Source organism: Cynara cardunculus (assembly GCF_001531365.2).
Source record: "Cynara cardunculus var. scolymus isolate 2C chromosome LG 1, CcrdV1, whole genome shotgun sequence".
In the NCBI taxonomy this organism is placed as follows: Eukaryota; Viridiplantae; Streptophyta; class Magnoliopsida; order Asterales; family Asteraceae; genus Cynara; species Cynara cardunculus.
Genome location: NC_037528.1, coordinates 41,129,714 through 41,151,357, shown reverse-complemented (window position 1 = coordinate 41,151,357; position 21,644 = coordinate 41,129,714). Strand labels below are relative to the sequence as shown.

At 34.5% G+C, this 21,644-nt stretch overlaps 2 protein-coding genes across 2 annotated transcripts; one reads left to right on the top strand and one right to left on the bottom strand.

The window, feature by feature from the left end:
* The first annotated feature begins 183 nt into the window (after nt 1-183).
* Nucleotides 184-3,580, top strand: LOC112526290. The gene is made up of 3 exons (XM_025136557.1): nt 184-1,168; nt 1,641-1,800; nt 3,046-3,580. Exons 1-3 carry the CDS (start codon nt 377-379, stop codon nt 3,504-3,506), a joined length of 1,413 nt encoding a protein of 470 aa, XP_024992325.1. The 5' UTR covers nt 184-376; the 3' UTR covers nt 3,507-3,580.
* A 9,502-nt stretch (nt 3,581-13,082) lies between these two features.
* Nucleotides 13,083-14,063, bottom strand: LOC112505954 (uncharacterized mitochondrial protein AtMg00810-like). The gene has a single exon (XM_025109989.1). The coding sequence runs from the start codon at nt 14,061-14,063 to the stop codon at nt 13,083-13,085; it is 981 nt and encodes a 326-aa protein (XP_024965757.1).
* Nucleotides 14,064-21,644: the final 7,581 nt, after the last annotated feature.

Below are 21,644 nucleotides of genomic sequence, written 5' to 3'. Positions count from 1 at the left end.
ATAAAGCCATATTATAACATCGACTGAGATAAAGAAAAAAATGAAATATTAAAAACATGATGTATCTCGCTGCATTGCGCGAGTACGCTTCTAGTATTATAATTATATTTGTAGACCATTTCTTTTTGTTTGTTTTAATAGGATGGAAAATAGTTACTTGTATTTGTTTTATCATATCACCACCCCCATGGTCTTGATATCATAAACACAAGATTTGAATCGAGTAAAAACCTCTTCTCGCTATCTTCCCCTAAATCAAGCACTCATCTTTCCCAATTCCCAACCTTTCCTTTTTTCTTGTTGAAATCTCTTCAACAACACCCATTTCAAAAACTCCCATCTTCATCAATAATTGGTTCATAAATTCTTTGCCGTCATGGGTCATAAGCATTTACATGAGTTGTTAAGTGAAGATCAAGAACCATTTCAGCTCAAGAATTACATCGCCGACCGCCGTTGTCAGCTGAAATCAGCCACACCATATTCCGCCGGAGAAACCGCACTTAAACCAAGGAAACGAAAACCTTTAATCCAATCCACCTCTGCTTCCACCACTGCTCGTAATTTCTGCATCAATCATGTCTGTTTATTCTCTTTCCATGATTCACCCGACGTTAGGAGATCCCCGTTTCTTGAGTTCCCCTCGCCGGCGATTAAGAGCCCATATAATAATAATGGTAAAACTCCCAACAACGCCACCGTCTTCCTCCATATTCCGTCCAGAACCGCCGCCATGCTACTCGATGCCGCCATTAGGATCCAGAAGCAAAAACAACCTACTCATAAACACAAACCCAAATACGAGTCATCCAGGAATGCAGGGTTCGGGCTTTTCGGATCTCTTTTCAAGAGGTTGAAGGATCGGAGAACCCGAATAAAACACCGTGAAATCAGCCTATCCTCACCGCCGACTAGCAGAAATCTGAAAAGGGACTCCGATTTGGATGTTGCCGGTAATAATAGCAGGCTTACTAGTCCAGATTGGTCGGAAAAGTTGTCGGATTTGGAGACTTCTTGTAGCTCGTGGTCAGTTCATGATGAATTTATGAGTGAAAACTGCTTCTGCTCAAGCCCTTTCCGTTTTTCTCTTGAGAGAAGTCCTTCCTCCGGCCACCGGACGCCGGATTTCGTATCGCCGGAAACAACTCCGACTCACCATCTGCAACAGGTTTGTCTTTATACCATTTTTATCTATGTTTCACTGCTTCACTACAGTTGTTATTTGTTAAATGACCGAGTTTAGGCCAACTAGTGCTGATTAACTCGTTAACTCAGTTGAGGATCTTGCTGTTTCCTTGTTTCCTATGGCAGAAAAGACGGGAACACCCATGTTTGATCTAGGGATAATGAATTGAATGGGGGCGTTTATGTCATTTGTTATATGTACACTGCCACAAAATCTTCACTCAAATACAAATCCTGTCTAAATTTTTTTACTAAAATTCCCAAAAAGGACAAAACAAAAATTTGGCTTTACATTTAGGTCCATGACCATCCATATTGATAAATCCAAACCTCCTTTAATCACATGGTCAAGAAAAGTCAACAGTCAAATTTCAAGATTCACCAAGCATAGGTTGAGGAATTCCAAGAATACCCTTAAAATATGAAAAGTTTTACAATTTGGTTGCTGTTTGTAGGAGACATGTCAAGAGATTCATTTAGAAGAGGAGGATAAGGAACAATGCAGCCCGGTATCGGTGTTGGATCCTCTTTACGAGGAAGACGAGGAAGAACACGATGGCGTGGCCATGGAGGAGGACGGATACGATATCGAATGCAGCTTCGCAAATGTACAAAGTAGGTCAAAATTTCAATTTACTGGTATTTACAAGCCATTATAAGCATTTAAGTTTTGGTTCTTAATTAATCTTAATTTTTCAATAATACAGCTTATAAAACATTATTTATAAATTATTAATTCATATAAAAATCTTTAAGTTCTAAAATATTCTTATTTTGCTCTTCTTTGAATCTTAAAAGGAGAGTTTTTTAAAACTAAATAAACAACATATATTCAAAAATCTCATCTCATGATCCATTTAAAAAAAACACTAAATTTAAAACAATTCAATTACATGTATACTTCTAGTCCTAACAGAAATTCGTGATTTTCACGAGTTGATAAATGTAAAATGGTAAAAAAAAAAACAAATGTCATGGTCGGAAATCGGGTCGTTTGTGTTTTTTAGATAAGCAATAAGCTAGATTCTTGAAAACTACTTCGATTAGTGTTTTAACAAAATGTCAAGGTTCAATAATATATATATATATATATATATATATATATAATTTGTCACTTACACCTAATCTAAGTGATGGCCATGCAAAATTATTTGTGGGATCCATGCAATGATCATAGATACTGCTCCCTTTGATTAATTTGTGCATGTTTCTTTCATACTTGTGTATTATATATTTATATTGATGTCAGTCTGTCCTCACAATTGTACCAAGCCATGGCTTATTGGCTTGTAAATCATGCATTGGAGGTGGTACATTTCTATATAGCTAAAGTTTACCCCTTACATGGGTCTATCTTTTTTCCTTAAATACAGTGGAACCCATTGAAATCCTGATCTCCAAGATCTATCCTGTCTGTTCTTAATTTGAATTCACAACATGACATAATAAGTTTTCTAGGTCCCACATATATATATATATATATATATATATGCCAATGGGACTTCAATATTATAGGATTAAGAAGGCATCCTATCAAAAGATTTACAGTAAGTTGTTTTGTAAGAATTTTACAATTCCTAACAAGTTTTATCGATTAAGTTTGATAACATGATAGGACATCCTTTTTAAAAGTGTTTTATATATATATATATATATATATATATATATATGTTAGGTCGTGCAAATTCGTTGATAAACTTGTTAGATCATCTAACTTTACTAGAATACCTTTTAGTATAAATTTGAAGTCCATTAAATACTCTTATTAGGTGGCTTAATGAAAGTGAGTTGTCCTAAAAGAACAATTTACTATGTGCACAATTACAAACATGTTTCTTATGACCAAAATCTTTCTTGTAGGAGCAAAACATCAACTTTTGCAAAAGCTGCACCGATTCGAGAAGCTTGCGAAGTTGGATCCAATTGAACTTGAAAAACACATGTTAGAACAATATTGTCAAGAAGAAGACTCAAGCAACGAGATGGTCTTACGTGATATCTTCAATGTTTTAGGTGGCGGAAAAGTCCCGACACATGTGAAAAGGATCGTTTCGGACCTTGTTGCAGAAGAAAACAAGAACGAAGAAGAACGTGGAGTGGTGGTGAGACGGGTTCTTAGCAGATTGGAATCGTGGGAAATGGTTGAATCGAACACGATCGATATGATGGTGGAATTAGAATTTAGAAAAGAGAAAGGTGAAGGGTGGAGGAGGTATGATGAAGTGAAGATCAAAGAGATTGGAATGGAGATAGAAGTCGCCATTTTTGGTGGTTTTGTGGAGGAATTAACTCAAGAACTTCTGATAGTTTCTGGAGATTAATGGGTTTTAAATCTCTACTCAATTTTGGTCTATTTTTATTCATTTTACTTGTTATTTTGTGGTAACATTATAACAAAATCGGATTTATTAAACGCTAAAACTATCTAAACATTTTAATAATCTGCTTTATAGGATTTAAGTTTATAGGATCAAACATTTATACGTGCTCTATAAAAATGGTATAATAAGTTTATATGATGTTTGTGAATGTCTTACCAAATATTTTAGGACAATTTAAAAAAAATGTTCTATGTAATAGAGCAAGAAAGCTAAATATTTTGTATAACATTCTCTTTGATTCATACGTTAACAATAAATGTTTCAGAAACAATATGGTATATATGTTGTTGCTCCACTACACTTTATACCAAGTAACAAACCTGTTTGTCGAGTAATGAATAACACATAAAAGTGTTGCTCCACTACACTTCATACCAAGTAACAAACCTGTTTGTCTAAGTAATGACTAACACATAAAAGTGTTTGTAGAGGGGGGTTGAATATATATATACAACAAATTTTCACTTTTTATTCAATACGTTTATAGAAAAAGAATTACAAATTTGTTGCAAAAGCTAGAGGGGTAAGATCTTATGATAAACAATCTAGCTGGTGAAAAGTTTGCTCACAAAGGAGAAACCGAGAAAGTAGAATAAGGTACCATTTCAGATATGAGATAGTCTTAAGATACTGACACCGATTTGCTTAAGAAACTATGACTCAAAATTTCTATCAGAACGAGTGAGTTGCAACATTGTCAAATGTCGCCTTTTTATAACCAACAATACATTAAATGCTGCTTTCCAAATTAATGTATGGTTCATTTGATTTATTGATGAGTACACGCTTATACTCTTCATTTAAGCTTTTGAATATCTTAAAGATATGATGTAGACGTTTATTACCATAACCTATCTCATTCTGTATGCAGAAGGAACAATAAAGGAAGTATGATACTATTAAAAATACTACTTTTGAACTTACTTTGACTGACATGTTGAGCATGTACCCATACCAGGACATGAGTTGGCACTACAACAAAAAGGGATTTGAAATAACTCATTGTAATAATATACCTTAGCCTCTTCTTTGTTCCAATTATCGATAAGGTTCATTAATTGATCCGGACGAACTCTCTTAGGCTTAGACTTTATTTGATCTTGAAGTGATAGAGATGGATCATAGTAATATTTCTTTGTCTTGCCCTCCAATTTCTCACCTTCTTTGCAAATGATTTTAAAATCCAATCACCGGATCCCGGTGGAAGATCAAATTTTGTCTAACAAACAAGAAAAGGTTAGATAATAATAACATGATATATCAAATTTACGTCAAGTATACCTCTATAAAGTTTATTAACATTCCTTTCTTAGTTGTGCTAACTTGATGCCATGAAATATCGATTGAACAATACTTTCCATTTCTTGCCAAAGATCCCATGAAATGACTCAAACTATTAGTAGTTTCCTTGTCAACTGGTTGGCCATATTCATTGAACAAAACTCGAATACGATCTCCTTCTTCTCGAGCCCAAATACTTGGCATATATGTTGGCCCTCTAACTCTTCTGTGTGAGCTTCCATCAACAACTAAAATAAGAAAAGTGGATAATTTTTTAAATTTATCATTGAAAAATAGTTATACTAGTCCCCAAAAGATGACACATATCTACTTACACATCACATATACCTGGATCATCAATAAAATGGTTGGAGTCCATGTTAATTGTGTCTTCTTGAACTTGTTGACTACAATTCCCATGAGCCAAATTTACTCCGTTGTTCATCCTTAAAGACATTTCTAGCAAAAATACAAAGATAAATAATAAATTGAACACAAAAATCACAATGTAAAGTAAATAATTAGTTTCTTACACATAATAACCAAATCATGACAAGGCATCAAATATCTTCGTCTCCATCTAAAATTGGGATATCTTTATCAACAATAATTCCACTAACACCTTCTCTAGTCAAATCAATGTCCATATTTTCATCGACTTGAGGACGACTAAAGGCTTCACTTTGCAAGTATGTATCAACATGATCAAGACATGGTTGTTCATTCATGTCATAAAAATCTCTAGCTGTTGTCTTGAACATAACTTGCCACTCTTTGTCAACAGGGTCCGCCACGTAGAACACTTATTGAGCTTGACAAACTAGTATCAAAGGCTCATTATGAGGCTTCAAGCCTTTAAAATTAAGTAGAGTAAACTCATTCTCATCTTCCGTTTTCCCCTTACCGGTTGAGATCCAATCACAATCAAACAACACTACTTTTTTGTCAATCGAATACTCTAACTCAATAATATCTCTCAAGACCCCATAGTAGGTTACATCTCCGATAATAGATTGTTATCTCTAACGCTCGAGAAGCTATTTGTCCTCGCATCAACCACAACTCCACTATTTTATGTTTTTCTTTTCTGCTCAAGTTCTTGCGTGTGAAATCTAAAATCATTTATAATAAATCCCTTGTATTTTTTTACAACCTCAATAGGCCACCTGCCAAGGCCCTTAGTTCCCCTGTGATTCTTTGATCCCCTAAAGTATGCAATTCCTCAACCTGAGTATGAGTACATAAAATATTATAATTTAAAAAGCACTTGGCATAAATTAAAAAATGTAATATGATAATTTAATTTAATCATTAATTACATGATTTTGGAACCATAATGCAAAAGTTTTACATGAATACGTTGCAATTCATGCACACGTAATCGTCGATTTTGATCGTGAACATTACTTAGATGTTCATTGTATAATTATATAGTGTTAAAAGACTCAAGCACTAATTGTACTAAAATTCATGATATATAATTTTTGACTTACATGATGAATTCATCAGCTTTGTTGCAATTAAACAACACATATGAGTGTGCTTTAGCCAAAGTTTCAAGGTCCAGTGTTTATGTCTCTACAGCTCCCACTGAACGACCCAACATTGAGAAGAGAGGTAAAACACCCCGACAACCACCATCATCATAATTTCGACTTGTCCTATTATGTCTACACCCAATATCATCATATAAGTACAATGGACATAAGAAAAGACACTCTTCAGCTAGATATCCTTTTGCAATCGAACCCTCGGCTTTACTTCTATTTCGAACATAAGATTTCAATGTGGACAAATACCTAAAAATTCATAAAATGAAAAAGTTAAAAAATAATAATTATACTTGTATCGGTAATATTAATAAAAATTAAAAAAATACATACCTCTTGATGGGATACATCCAATGGTAATGAACTGGACCGCCTATTTTGGCCTCTGACGCAAGGTGAACTGAAAGATGAACCATGACATCAAAGAACGATGGTGGGAAAATCCTCTCTAGATTGCAAAGAGTTTTTCCGATCTCGTTTTCTAGTTCAACCAAATCTTGATGTCTAAGAACTTTTGAGTATAACTGTCTATAGTAACGCCATAATTTCATCAAAGGAAAACGAACATGCTTAGGTAAAACTTTTCGCAAGGCGCGTGAAAGCAACTACTGCATCAAAATATGATTATCATGACTTTTAAACCCAAGTATTTTTGGAGGTTTTACTTGCACGCATCTTGATAGTTAGATGCATATCCATCCGCCACTTTCATCTTTTTTAAGACATTACAGAATATTTCCTTCTCCTTCTTATCCATTAAAAAACAAGCTGGAGGCAGGTATACTTTATCGTTATCGTAAGTTAGGATGAAGTTCAGGTCTAATACCCATTTCTTGTAAATAAAGACCTGCCTTTATATGATCTTTAGTCTTTCCATCCAAATTCATCAAGGTGCTAATCACACTATCACAAACAATCTTTTCGATATGTATCACATCAAGATTGTGATAAAGCAAATTGTCTTTCCATTATGGTAACTGAAATAAAATACTTCTCTTCTTCCCGTTAAATGGAAGATTTGGATTATCCTTCACCAGTTTCCCAAATTATATAGTACCATGGTAATCTAAACTTGCGGTTTAAGTTTGCATTACAAATTCAGCTTTCTAAAAACAATATTGTCAAACTGTTTTTGACTTTATCTGGTACGGTTTTCAATCAACTATATGATAATCCAATCCACTTTGGTGTCGACCTTGACTTCATTTCAACAAGTTTCCAAATTTGCTGAAGACATTTTACTTTGGACCAATACTACTAATAATAAGACTTTTACAAAAAAAAATCTTATTCTAATATATATTTCGGATCCCACAAGATTACACTATATTAAATCCTAAAATACTAGGATCAGAAATAGAATATGGATCCTAGAAATGAACCGAATCAACACACATGACGGATCCTTGATTTGCTAGGTTCCCTTAAGATTAAAATTCGATATATATCGGAATCCATTATGTAATTTGGATCTTAGAGCTTTTCGGATCCTGATATATATTAGATCCTATCCGATGTTAATCAATTGGATTTTTGACACAATCCTAGAACATTTCTATGTGTTCTATCGGATGTATTTGTTTATTCATGAAATAAAGTTTTTGAGACCAACAAAAACTTGATAGAAAAAAGAAAACATTGGGTGAAGGAAAGAGCACCACATATACATATGACATATAATAGACATTTCACTTTTTTGTTACTCCCCTGATTTGGTGTATAAATTATTGCCTTATTAAAATATTACGCCAAGGAACAAGACTTGGTAGAAAAAACAAAACCGTGGATGAAGGAAATAGCACAACTCATCCATATTATATGTGTCGTAGACACCTTATTTGGTCTTTTAATCCCCCTGGTTCGTACATTAATCAATAGAGTTTGAATAGTCTCGACACTCCTATATATTATACATGTTCATCAAATGTAGCTCTAGTAAGGATTTGGTAAATAAATATTCCACATTGTCCTCACATCTTACTTGATTGGCATGAATCTTAAGAAGAGTCTTTTATTACTAATTATATATATATATAATTAAACAATTTCATGAAAAAATTTCATAAGATTAAACAATGAAATCGACAGATGAAGGTGGTTTGCACGGTTTACACAAATGAAGGCGGTTTTCATATGATCACTCCTCTCTCTCTCTCTCTCTCTATATATATATATATATAAATATATATATTTGTGAAATATGTTTTGTATTATGACCATTGATGTATCCTATATATATATAAATATATATTTGTGAAATATGTTTTGTATTATGACCGTTGATGTATCCTACTTTCATTTATTCGATAAAGCTACATTATTTCCATATATTTATGTAGAACTTTTAGTGGTTAAACTCAAACCACTCATTCCTTTAACATGTGTAATGATAGTCCTTAACCATATACGCTCTTGAATTGTCTTACGTAGAACAATAAATCTCAGGTTGGTTTCAAGAAGTAGCTACAAGCATTTGCTTGGTAATCACCGTGTTCCCAGTGGTAAATTCTTATCCAGTTTGGACCAACATCTGTATGAGTCAGAGAGGTACATCTTGTCAGCAAAAAACCTGGGCGTTAATGAAATCTTTTACAAGAACTTTCACTAAATTCCTAACGAATAGTGAAATTATCAACTAATCAGAATGAAGGGCTAATACTTTTGCCACTATCATCCTCTCTAGGTATTCAAGTTTCATTATCAATTCCATTTTTTTCTCTGTAAGAAAATAATAAACCCAAGTTAATGGTTCATCTTAGATATCTAGAGATATTCTTGATATCGTTCCAATGACATTGTGTTGGTGCTGAACTAAATCTAGCTGTTAACTTCACTATGAATGTAATATCCTCTCGAATTTGATATGTTAAGTACAATAATGTGCATAGTGTAATTAGATAGGGAATTCCATATCCCAACACTTCTTCATCATCATTATTTGGACGGAACAAATACTTCCTTATATCCAAAACTTCGACTGATCATGGGAGTGCTAGTCGAACGTTGTGCTCTTATTTGATCACCTGACCATTTTTCGAACATACACAAACCGATGGATAAGGATTCCACAAACTCGATGTTCTAGTTCAATACCTATACAAAACAGATTTTTCCCAAGATCTTCCATCTCATATTTAAATTTCAAGTAGCTTGTGGTTTTTCTTATTTCATCAAGAGTGCCTATTATGTTCATATAATCGACGTATATAGCTACAGTTGAAAATGGAGAACTCGTTTTCTTTATAAAAACGTGATAAATGCATAATTTATCATATTTTAATCACTTTTTTTAATTTTAATATTTCTATTTATTTTAGTTTTCCAACCTCAATAATTGAGTCTTTTATTCTTTCTTATAACTTTATTGAGTCTGAAGCTAAGTAGGAGAAATTGATTCTGTTTTATTCTTTAGATTGAAAGATTGGTAATATTTTGATGGTGCTACAACACGAATGGCGTAGTAAAGGTGCTACAGTTCATGAAATCATCATAAAATTTTTAAGAAATCGATTCCATTTGATGATATCCACTCCAATCTGTTGAAATATAAAGCATCTTTTGAAGAATATTGTTGATGGAGTTGGTTCACTAGCCTTTGTTAAGAAATGAATTTTTTGTACTTAGTTGACTTTATGTGTGTTACCCACTAGCTAAAGAAACATGTGACTTGTACTTTTATTTGTTGTCATGTGCTCTTCTCTTTGTATAAATATGAGAGTACTTCCTTAATATTTGTAGGCAAGACTAATAGCCCATGTAGCTATTTAGTTAGTTACTATCACCTTTTAGTATTAAGTTTGAAGCTTTTGGTACTTTATTAGACAATGCTACAATATCTATTTTACATTCTAACATAACTTTATTATATTCAGTCTTTTCGATTATGTCTTCCATTACTTTTCAAACAATATTGGGCTAAATACCTAACTTGGGCGTGAGTGAAGGATTGGTAGATAAAGACCTATGTGTTAGCGGATAATTGCTTTCGCTAATAGCTATCAACTCCACTATTCATTCTTTATTGCTAAGTTTCAACCAAATAATTCTTAACAAATTGACACGTATTGTTTCATTCGGATGAGTTGGACCCAAATGTAAGCCAAAACAACTTTTTAGACCACCAAGTGCTATATATGTCTATAAAGAGCTACGTCAACCTTAATGAGTTGCAAACTATATGGAAAGAAGTGTAAGGCCTGTATTGTGCTTAGATTTTGGTTCCTTTGAGCACTGCTAGCAAAAGGTTTGACCTGAACCTCGAAAGAGGCTGTTCAATCCACTAAGCTTAGTTAATTTCTAATACGACCTGTTTACATCAACTAGAACATTAATGTATATTCAAATTGATTGATGACCTATTTAGACCCATCATGACCCACTTAGACTAGTTGGTGAGAATAATACTCATTATGCCCATTTCGACCACAACAACCAATTAACGAGCCATTAAGAACCACCATGACCCGTTATACCTCAATTAGACCTATTAAGATCTATTAGAACTACTTATGATCCATTTAGACACATTATGACCCACTTAGACTCGTCAAGAACAATAAGACCCATTATACTTATTTAGACCACAACAACCTATTAATGAACGAACAAGATCCATTGTCGTAGCATACTCATACCCATTGTTACTATCCAATAAAACTTGTTAATTGAGGCATTCAATTTAAGGGTATGTATGGGTGACTTGGAACTGGATCGAAACAAAAAGAAACATAAAAATCAATATGAACTAGTTAAGCATGTAATAGGTTAGAATTTGCTCGATTAGTGAACTAGGCCGTTAACTAGCATACATATTTGAGGTTAACTTGCATCCAAGATTAAATGCTTAAAAACATATGATTAAATGCATCTAAGATTATATGTTTTTTTTTTCAAAAAATACATACATCTTTAGAAGAATTTTTGACGAAATCGTTAAAATCTGTCGAAAAATATGTAATTTATAATTATTTAAGATAATATAAAGTTATTTTCAAATTTTAGACAAATTTCAACGAAATCTTCAAAATCCTTTGAAAATATGTCGAAAAATACATAATTTATACTTATTTAAGATTATATATATAAATATATATATATATATATATATATATATACACACATTTGAGGGAAAATATAAATTCATTAATGCTACAGAAGAATTACAAATAGATTTAAGAACATCAAGAAGCCAACTTGGAGAATCAACAGTTATTGTAGGTGAAGTGTCATGTTGGATCATAAAGGATGGACGAGTTTGCAACAACTGAAAATGTCGTTTCATAATAGTTCCAAATTCCGTATTATCATGCTCATCTTTTTGTGCCGTTACGATGGCCACCAGAGAGTTGGACTCGAAGATCACTTGATTATAATACACCATATATTCCACCTAAGATATGGATTCAAATAGAGCTAGAGCTTTACATTCCTTTACTTCGGGGCACCCATTGATCGGAACCATTTTATATGCCATTAATGCGCCATTTCCATTCCTCAACGCAATCCATAATCCCATGCTTCCATTTTCTTGAAAAATCTCAGCATCGTAATTGCATTTTAGAAAGGGTGTCGATGAAGGGTGGCATTTTTCACCATACCGCGGATGTTTCCTTCACCGTTTGTGTCTCTTGCTCCTTCTTTGCTCTATCCCAGTCTAAGTTTTGTAAATCGAGCCGGGTAATCAGGTCCGACGGTCTTGGAAGTTTTTTCCACACCCTCTAATTACGTTCCCTCCAAATACTCCAGAGAATAGCTACAATCTTGCTTCCAATTTGGTCCGTCGTGTTTCCAAGTACTTGAAATAACTAGTCCATGAAAGATGTAGCATTCGATGCGGTATTATAGACCATCGCACTTAAGCTCATTCATTGCCAACAATTTTACTCAAATTCACACCTGATAAATATATGCCATACATCTTCACTTCCTCTTGTACAAAGACTGCACCTTTCAAGTATTTCAATTTCTCGCTTTCTCAATACAACCTTCGTTGGCAGCACCATCCTTGCTGTTCTCCATGCAAAAAAAATCATTTCTTTTGTGGTACACTCAATTGCCAAATTTTCTTCCAATTGCTTGGCACATACAAGTGAGCATTATCTTTTACCTTCTCCATCATGAGCCGATTGGCTGATCTAACTATAAATCTATATCTCTTAGTCGCTCAACCTATCTGACCTATCTACTAGACAAGTTTTAGGCAATATTTTAACAATTTTTTTACTGAATGGAGGATGTATAAGCATACATCTTCGAATTTTGGTGTTGCTAGTTTTGGTTTGTATTTTTATCAATAAAACAATTCTTAAATGTTGGATCGATATGCTAAAACAACCAAAGTTTATTTATAATTTTGAGAATTCACACCATGAAAAGTGTGTAGAACTTACATATTTATAGACACCGAAAAGGTGCCATCAAACCATCGCAATGGTTCGCCAATGGAAGTGTTGTTTCATGAACAATCACATCTTTTCGTGAACAATCACACCTCTTCGTTAATAACTACCTATATATACATACTATTTTAAATGGAGATTAATCTAACATTCACCCCCTTAATCTCGATTGTGTTGAACAAGATCTTTAACTCCAAGTAGTTGCCTCATAGTGGCGAATCTTATCCTTGGAAGTGGCTTTGTTAGAATGTCAGGTCGTTGTAGTTCTCCCTTGATGTGTTCAACAACTAGGTCTTCTTTTTCAACACATTGTCGTATGAAGTGATACTTTCAATGTGTTTGCTTCTTCCATGAAACACTGGATTCTTCATCAGTGCTATTGCAGATTTGTTGTCCACGTAGATAGTAATCTTTTCTTCCTTCGTATCAGTGATTTTGCTAAGTAGTCTCTTTAACCAGAGAGCTTGTGTTGCTACTGTTGTTGTCGCAATAAACTCTAATTCACATGAGGATAAAGTTATTGTTCCTTGTTTCTGAGTACTCCAACTGATAGGTGAATTTCCAAAGTAGAAAATTATACCAGTTGTGCCTTTACCTTCATGTGTGTTAACACCGTAACTGTTATCGATGTATCCTTGTATCTTGTTTCCTCCTTCATGCCCATAAGTTATACCATAGTCCTTAGTTCCTTTGATATAACATAACGCTTGTTTGATTTCTTTCATATGTTGCTCCTGTGGGTCTTGCATGAAACGACTAAGTAATCCAACTGGAAAACTTAGGTCAGGTCTTGTGTGAAGTAAATATCGTAGACATCCAATTAGGCTTCGATATTCGGTGGCATCTACAGATCTTTCATCCTTTACTTTAGTAAGTTTAAGACCTGGTTCCATAGGTATCTTTGCTTCAATGCAATCTAACATACCTGTGTCACTGAATATCTTGTTTGCATAACTAGTTTGTTTTATTGAGATTTCACCCCCTTTCTGAATAACCTCAATACCAAGATAATACACAAGTAATCCAAGATCACTCATTTCGAACTTCTTCTTCATCTGATCCTTGAAAGTTTCAATCTCTTTCTTTGAACTTCCAGTAACTATCAAGTCGTCAACATAAACTCCAATCAATAGTGTTGATGTCTTGTTTGCTCTTGTGTACACTGCTTGTTCTAATGCACATTTCTTGAAATCGATTATCTTCAGTGTGTTATCCAACTTGGTGTACCATGCTCGTGGAGCTTGTCTTAACCCATAAAGTGCTTTCATGAGTCTGTAGACCTTTCCTTTGTCTCCTTCTTTTATAAAACCTTCAGGTTGTGAGACATAAACTTCTTCCTTTACTTCGCCTTGCAGAAATGCTGATTTTACATCCAAATGATGTACTTCCCATCTATTGTATGCTGCTAGAGCCAATATTAATCATATTGTCTCTATTCGTGCTATTGGAGCAAAAACTTCATCAAAGTCTATGCCATGTTCTTGAATATATCTTTTGGCCACTAGTCATGCCTTATGCTTTAGTATTCTTCCTTCAGCATCCCTCTTTGTCTTGAATACCCATTTCAGACCAATTTCCTTATGATCCTTTGGTAGGCTAGTTAGCATCCAGGTATTGCTCTTGTTGATAGAATCAATTTCTGCTTTCATAGCTTCAATCCATTTATCGTCCTTAGTCGCTTCCTTGAAGTTCCTTGGTTCGTCTTCTACCAGTAATAACTCCTCTGACCTAGCGTATACATCACTTAAGGGCCTATAACCTCTTACAGGTGTATGATCAATTCTTGAATCTGCTGTAGAAGGTGTATCAGTTTTCGACTCTGGTGAATTGATGGTGAGTTGTTGTGGGCTATCTTCATGAGTAAATATCTGAGAATTGGGTGTAGTAGGTACTTCTTCATCTAAGTCATTGTTACCATGTGTAACATCATTCTMAAATTCTTCACTTTCATTTGAGATAAGCTGAGTATCAGGTGTTTCATTATTCCCTATAATGAAATCAGTCCATTCTGGTCTGTCTAGATTAAAATCTTTAGTAAATTCCTCCCAATTCCATGTCTTGTCTTCTTTGAATATTACGTCCCTACTGACGCAAATTTTATTCCTTATTGGATCAAATAGACGATATGTTTTTGATCCTGGCTCATTGCCTAAGTATACCATTCGTATACTTCGATCGTCTAATTTAGTCAAGTGTTGTGAAGGTACCTTTGCATATGCGATGCAGCCAAAAACCCTTAGATGATGTAGACTTGGCTTCCTTCCTTTTAATGCTTCATATGGAGTAATGTCTTCAAGTGACTTTGTTGGTGTGCAATTTAATATCAGTATGGTATGTCTAACTGCTTCTGCCCAAAAGTTCTATGGCATGTTTGTCGCTTTCATCATGCATCTTGTTACTGAAAGAATTGTCCTATTCTTTCGTTCAACTACTCCGTTTTGTTGAGGTGAGTATGGTGCTGTAAATTGCCTTGAGATGCCATTATCTTGTTACTCTGTCTGTTCTAAACATCTTCAACTTGAGCCTAAGTTCATTTTCCACCTTTGGTTTAAATTCTTTGAAGATCCCATAAGCCTGATCTTTTGAGTCTAAAAAGTATTCCCACATATATCTTGAGTAGTCATCAATTAGAAGGAATATGTACCTTTTGCCGGTTGGTGTAGGTGGTGATATTGGACCACACAAATCTCCAAACACCAAATCCAACGGTGCCTCTGACCTTGAATTCGTATGTTGTGGAAACAAAGTTCTGTTGTGCTTTCCTATCTTATGTCGCAAATGTCTGCCGTATACTTAGTGCGAGGTAATCCATAAACTAATTTCTTTGAAACCATTATCTTCATTGAACCAAAGTTCAGATGGCCCAGTCTCGCATGCCATAACCATGCTTTGTTATGTAGGTTGGCTAATAAATAGATGGGTTTGCCTATTCTGAGATTGCCTTGTATAGTCGATTCTTTGATCATATGACCCTTAGTAGAATGTTGTTGCTTCAATCATATAGTGGTAACAAATCCTCTTCCATGACTACTTTGCAACCATTATCTGTCAATTGACCAAAGTTTAGTATATTACTCTTAAGACTTGGAATGTAATATACCTGTGAAACGACCCGTTGTTCTTTATTTTTGCATTCCAACAGTATGGAACCTTTTCCTTTGATCTTTACGTATGATCCATCTTCGAATCTTACGTTCCCGGTAATCTTCTTGCCAATCTCTTTGAAATGATCTTTAACTCCCGTTATATGATTGCTTGCTCCATTGTCTAAGTACTATAGACTTTTGTCATTTAAAGTTATCTTGCTTACTTCGAGATTCCTTTCGTTCAAGAGAACTTTCTGGTATTCTTCAATAGTTTCCATGAGTAGTGTCGGTTCTAAGTCTTCTTTAATGAGATTAGAGTGTTCCGGTTCTTGATCCTTTTCTGGACATCTTGTTGCATAATGTCCATGCTTCTTGCACTTGAAGCACTGTACTTTACTTTTATCAGGAGTAAACTTCTTTGTATTACTGATAGTTTCTTTCTTGAAACTATTTTGTGAGGGTTCCCAGTTCTTCCTTTCTGATATGAATCTGTTATATCATCGGCCTCGTGATTGATTAAATCTGCCACGACCACGTCCTCTGAAAGGTTGGCCTCGGTGTTCATGTTGTGTGAACATCAATCCTTCTTGAGTTTCCACGATTATTTCCTTATTGAATTTCAATCTTTCTTCAAAAGTCTTTAGTCTCCTGATTGCTTCGTCTAGAGACATAATATCTAGGTCCGAGTATTGTTCAATAGACGCGACAATATGGAGAAACCGGTCGGGTACGACATTTAGTAACTTCCGTACGAGAGTGGAATCTTCATATGTCTGTCCCAGGCTTGCTGCTTTATTCATAATACCCGTTAATTTTGAAGTGAATGAATCAATCGTTTCATTTTCTTTCATCTGTAACTTCTCAAATTCCGTCTTGAGAGTTTGTAACCTTGCCTTTTGGACACTGCTGACACCAATGTGTCTTGTTTTCAATGCATCCTAAATTGCCTTTGCATTTTTGTATTTTGAGATGAGAAACAGTTGATCTTCTGGAAGCGATTGATAGAGATACGTAATAGCGTTCTTATATCTTTTCTCATCGGGTTTTGTTGATGATTGTGGTTCAATTGCGTCCCAAAGGCTATTTGCTTCTAGTATAATTTGCATTTGAATTGCCCAAGTTGTATAATTTGTTGAATTTAACATTGGACATTGAAAATGGGTACTAGGACTCATTTCCTTGCAAATTTTAGAATTTTCTCCTTGATCTTTGTTTTCTTTCCCAGTCATAATTTTGAAATAATTCTAATGAATTTTATTTCAAGTATTAAAAAATATTTTAGTAATAAACTTGTTAGACCAAAATAAAATAAACTTATATTAATTTGGCTAATAGTGATATTTACTAAAAATATAAGGGTTTCTTTAAAATAACAAAGTGGGTTTTATTTTATAAAGGGAAATTTAAAAGTATAGGGAAAGAGGCGTACGATTACAAATTGAAAAGAGGTGTCGATTCCTCTTTCTGGTTCGATGGTGGTTTCCTGACTTTTCAAGAATCGCACCCTTCTTCTTTGCTTTTATCGATCAGAGATTTCGAACCCTGATTTCGATCTGGTTTGGTCCGATTTTGGTTGAACAATTGATCTCCTATTGAGTGTTCTTTGATGGCTACGCTTACTGTGTTTTCTGCCTATGATCGATTGAACAATGGTTTCCTACCGATTGTTCTTATCGGAGACGCTTGCTGCATTTTTCTGCCTGTAATCGATCGAACAATGATTTTTGTTGATTGTGCTTGTCGGCAACGCTTGCTGCGTTTTCTGCCTGCGATCGACTATGCTTGATGGGTACCGATTAGGGCTTGAATCCCTTTCGTCAGATTTTGGTGCCAGAAGGTGGTAGATTTCTTCTGGATTTCGGCCGCCCTGGGTATCCCCCTGAGATTCTGATTATCCCCAAATGATTGAATGAGATGGTGGATTAATCGTTAATCTCTAGCAGTTCCAGTGACTCTCTCCTTTTCTCTCTTTCGATTTCTCTCAAGGTAACTGGTAGATGATGAGAAGACTTTGGTTGAACGAACCCAAAGTTCTGATACCAAATGTTGGATCGATATGCTAAAACAACCAAAGTTTATTTATAATTTTGAGAATTCACACCATGAAAAGTGTGTAAAACTTACATATTTATAGACACCGAAAAGGTGCCATCGAACCATCGCAATGGTTCGCCAATGGAAGTGTTGTTTCATGAACAATCACATCCTTTCGTGAACAATCGCACCTCTTCATTAATAACTACCAATAACTACCTATATATATATATACATACTATTTTAAATCGAGATTAATCTAACATTAAATACATCTTTCTTCTACAGGCTGCTGTTATACCAATTAGGCATTGGTAGAGCCTAGTTTTGGTGTTGATGGATAGGTGTTGTTTGATCTACTTGCTGAGAATAATGAATATCATCAATGGAATGAATTGGTGTCACTCAATACAGTTCTATAGTAGAAGGTCCAAATAAATGAAATTGCTTGCTAAGAAGTCAAGACTACTAACCATTAGGGCCACACATTGGCTACTAGAGCTAGATCTTTTATGTTTGTGTGACTTTAAGAATTATAACATGTATATCTCTTATCATATGCAATAATCAAAGTTGCCATATAGCAGTTGTTTGATATCTAACATGTTATCTACAATATTTATGCCCAATGTATGATGTTTGAACAAAATACATGACAAAGTATTTTTCTGCCTATTCTATGTTAATTTGTTTATACTTTCTCCCAAGTTGTCATCTTACATTGTCTTTCTGACTATGTGGTAGTGAACTAGGGTTAGTGAATACAGCGGCTCATGTCACTTCGTATGTTGTTGCTGATTTGGTATGAAAGTGCATCTTTAACTATATATCTTTTGAAACAATATATGACCAAAAGAGCATGTTTAAGTACCAGGAGAATCTAGTTCTAATGCATGTTGATTTAATGGCGCAGTATGGCATCAAAGTCTTTGTACTCACATCATTCAAGGACACAAGCCATATTGAGATTGTTCCAAGTGCTTAAAGGTCAAATTGAGGTATTATCATAAAGTGTTCAATTGTCCAAATCATCTTCGATCAAAGACATTCGTAGGTATTATCATAAAGTGTTCAATTGCATGTTGATCAAGATTTTGAGTTTATCTCCGAATGCAAAAAGGCTTTTAAAATTATCAAAACAACTCTTGGCTCGGCACCTATTGTCATCAACCCAGACTAGACCATACTTTTTGATGTTATGTGTGATGAAAGTGACTGGGCCGTAGGTGTCGTTTTAGGACAAAGACGAAACAAGATTTTCCACCCTATTTACTACACAAGTAAAACTTTGGTGAAAGCCAATTAAATTATACCACCACGGAAAAAGAATTACTTACGGTAGTATTTGCCTTCGATCGTTTTCGATCCTACTTGATTGGCACTAAAGTCACCGTGCATATGGATCACTCTGCCATCAAATATCTCTGTAATAAAGCCGATGCTAACCAAGACTTATTAGATGAGTTCTTCTTTTACAAGAATTCGATTTAGAGATTATTGATCGCAAGCAAAGTGACAATCAAGTAGCCGATCACCTCTCAAGAATTGAAGCAAATTTCAAGTGGGGGAAATCATGAGATAAAAGAAATTTTTCTTGATGAGTATATTTTGTTAATTCAACACAATTTCAAAAAGATATTCCATGGTATGTTGATATTTCCAATTATCTTGTCTATGGTCTTAAGCGATATCATCTTTAAGGACATCGTTTTAAAAAATTACTTCATGATTGCAAACATTACTCGTGGGATGATCCATTTATTTACAAAATAGAATTAGACCAAGTTTTGTGAAAATATGTTCCAAACTGTGAAATTCCCGTTTTGTTAAAGATTGTCAAGCATCACTGTATGGTGGCCGTTTCGGTGGACAACGTACGGCCGCATTTTTTTTTACAAAGTTGATTTTCTTGGGTAACCTTGTTTAGGGTTGCTTTTGATTTTGTAAAGAGGTGTGATCATTGTCAATGGATGGGAAACTTGTCCCAACGAAATGAAATGCCCTTGAACAACATTCTGAAGTTGAACTTTTTGATGTTTGGGCATCGATTTCATGGGGCCTTTTCCAATGTCTTTTAATCTATATATTTTGGTTGCGGTAGATTATGTTTTGAAGTAGATGGAGGCTAAGGCATGCCTTAAAATGATGCTAAAACCATAATTGACTTTGCATAAAAATATTTTTGTCCCTTTTTTTGATAATCGGGTTATCGGTTATAAAGTTCGGGGTTGTTTTCGAATAATGATAGTAAGTTGAGGGGTTTATTTGGTTAATATGTTTAATTGTTTTTAAAGCATCACCATCTCATTATTTTAGATGCTTGTTTATGGATGAGATAATTCATTTATCTCATTGGGATAATAAAGGTGAGTTAGAAAGCAAAAGTTAGTAAAACTTCTGTGTCTGTGTGTTCTTGAGTGCGAAGAAAACATAAACAAAAAGGGGAAGAAGTAGAAGCCAAATTTTGTGATTCTTAATTTGAATACTTGTTGTTGTGTATATACATCTCTCTGTGAATCAAGCTGAGTTTTAGTTTATAAACTTTCATTTATAATGTTAAAACCGAACCGTATGGTTCTTTATTTGGGATGTTTTTCAAAATTGTTACTATGCTATTTTTTAGCATAATTTTGTATTTTGATATATTAATATCAAATGATTGGAATAAGGGTGACATAATTAGGATAAGTGTATTTTGGGAAAAAGGTGGCATAATCAGGAGAGGCGTATTATGGAATAAGGGTGACATAAACAACTATCTGTGAAAACAGGGTTTTTGATCAAGTTGATGAACTGTTATCGCATCTTTATGAAACGATGACTTTGAGTTATCATATTTGTGTGATGCGATGACTTGGGTTATCACATCCTATTGATGCGATGAGTTGCTTTTATCGCGTCCTTGTGATGCGAGGAGAGTGTTTGTCACATCCTTGTGATGCGGCAAGTTGACTTATCACTTCTTATTGATGCTACAAGTTGGGTTTATTACACCTGTATGATGCGATGAGATGGGTTCTTGTAGCATTGTGTTGCAAGGAAATGGGGTTTTGTCACCCATGTGATGCAAGAAAATTATAGTTTTTATTTATATGATGCAATTATGTGTTATGCGATAAAGGGGTATATTTGATTATTGATGCTATAAATGGGTATTGTCTCATGATTTTGATGTACAAAAGAAGTTTGTTTGATAACATGATATTTATTTGTTATTTATACAAACATGGGTTTATAAAAGTGTTTTGGTGATTTTCACCCTTTAATAGTAATCAAAGGGTTTCTCACTAGACCTCATGTTCTAACCCTTATTTTGGTGTTTTAAAATGTGCATTATTGGTCGAACACAATCAGATGATAAGGGAAAGAGGAGTTTATGAAGAATATATGATTTCTTTTGGGGCGTCTATGTCCCCCATGATTCCACGGCTTTGAGGGAAGAATTCACAAGATTGCCAGTATTGTTGGACGTACTTGAGAGGTACGCCATTGTTAGTTAAGGTCAAGGCTGGTTGTAGAATACAGTTTTGGATCATGATTGCAAACCTGTCTTTAAATAGATTGGTTTGAAGGTCGATCGCGTGATTGTTTGGCTTGATGGGGAGGAATACCAGTGCACGGCTGTCAGCGCCGGTTGATTGCACATGGCTGTCGTTGTTATTTGATTCGTGGGAGGCGGAAGAGGCCATTGCAGTTTGTAGTTGCAGGTTTTGCGTTTAGTTCGTGTTA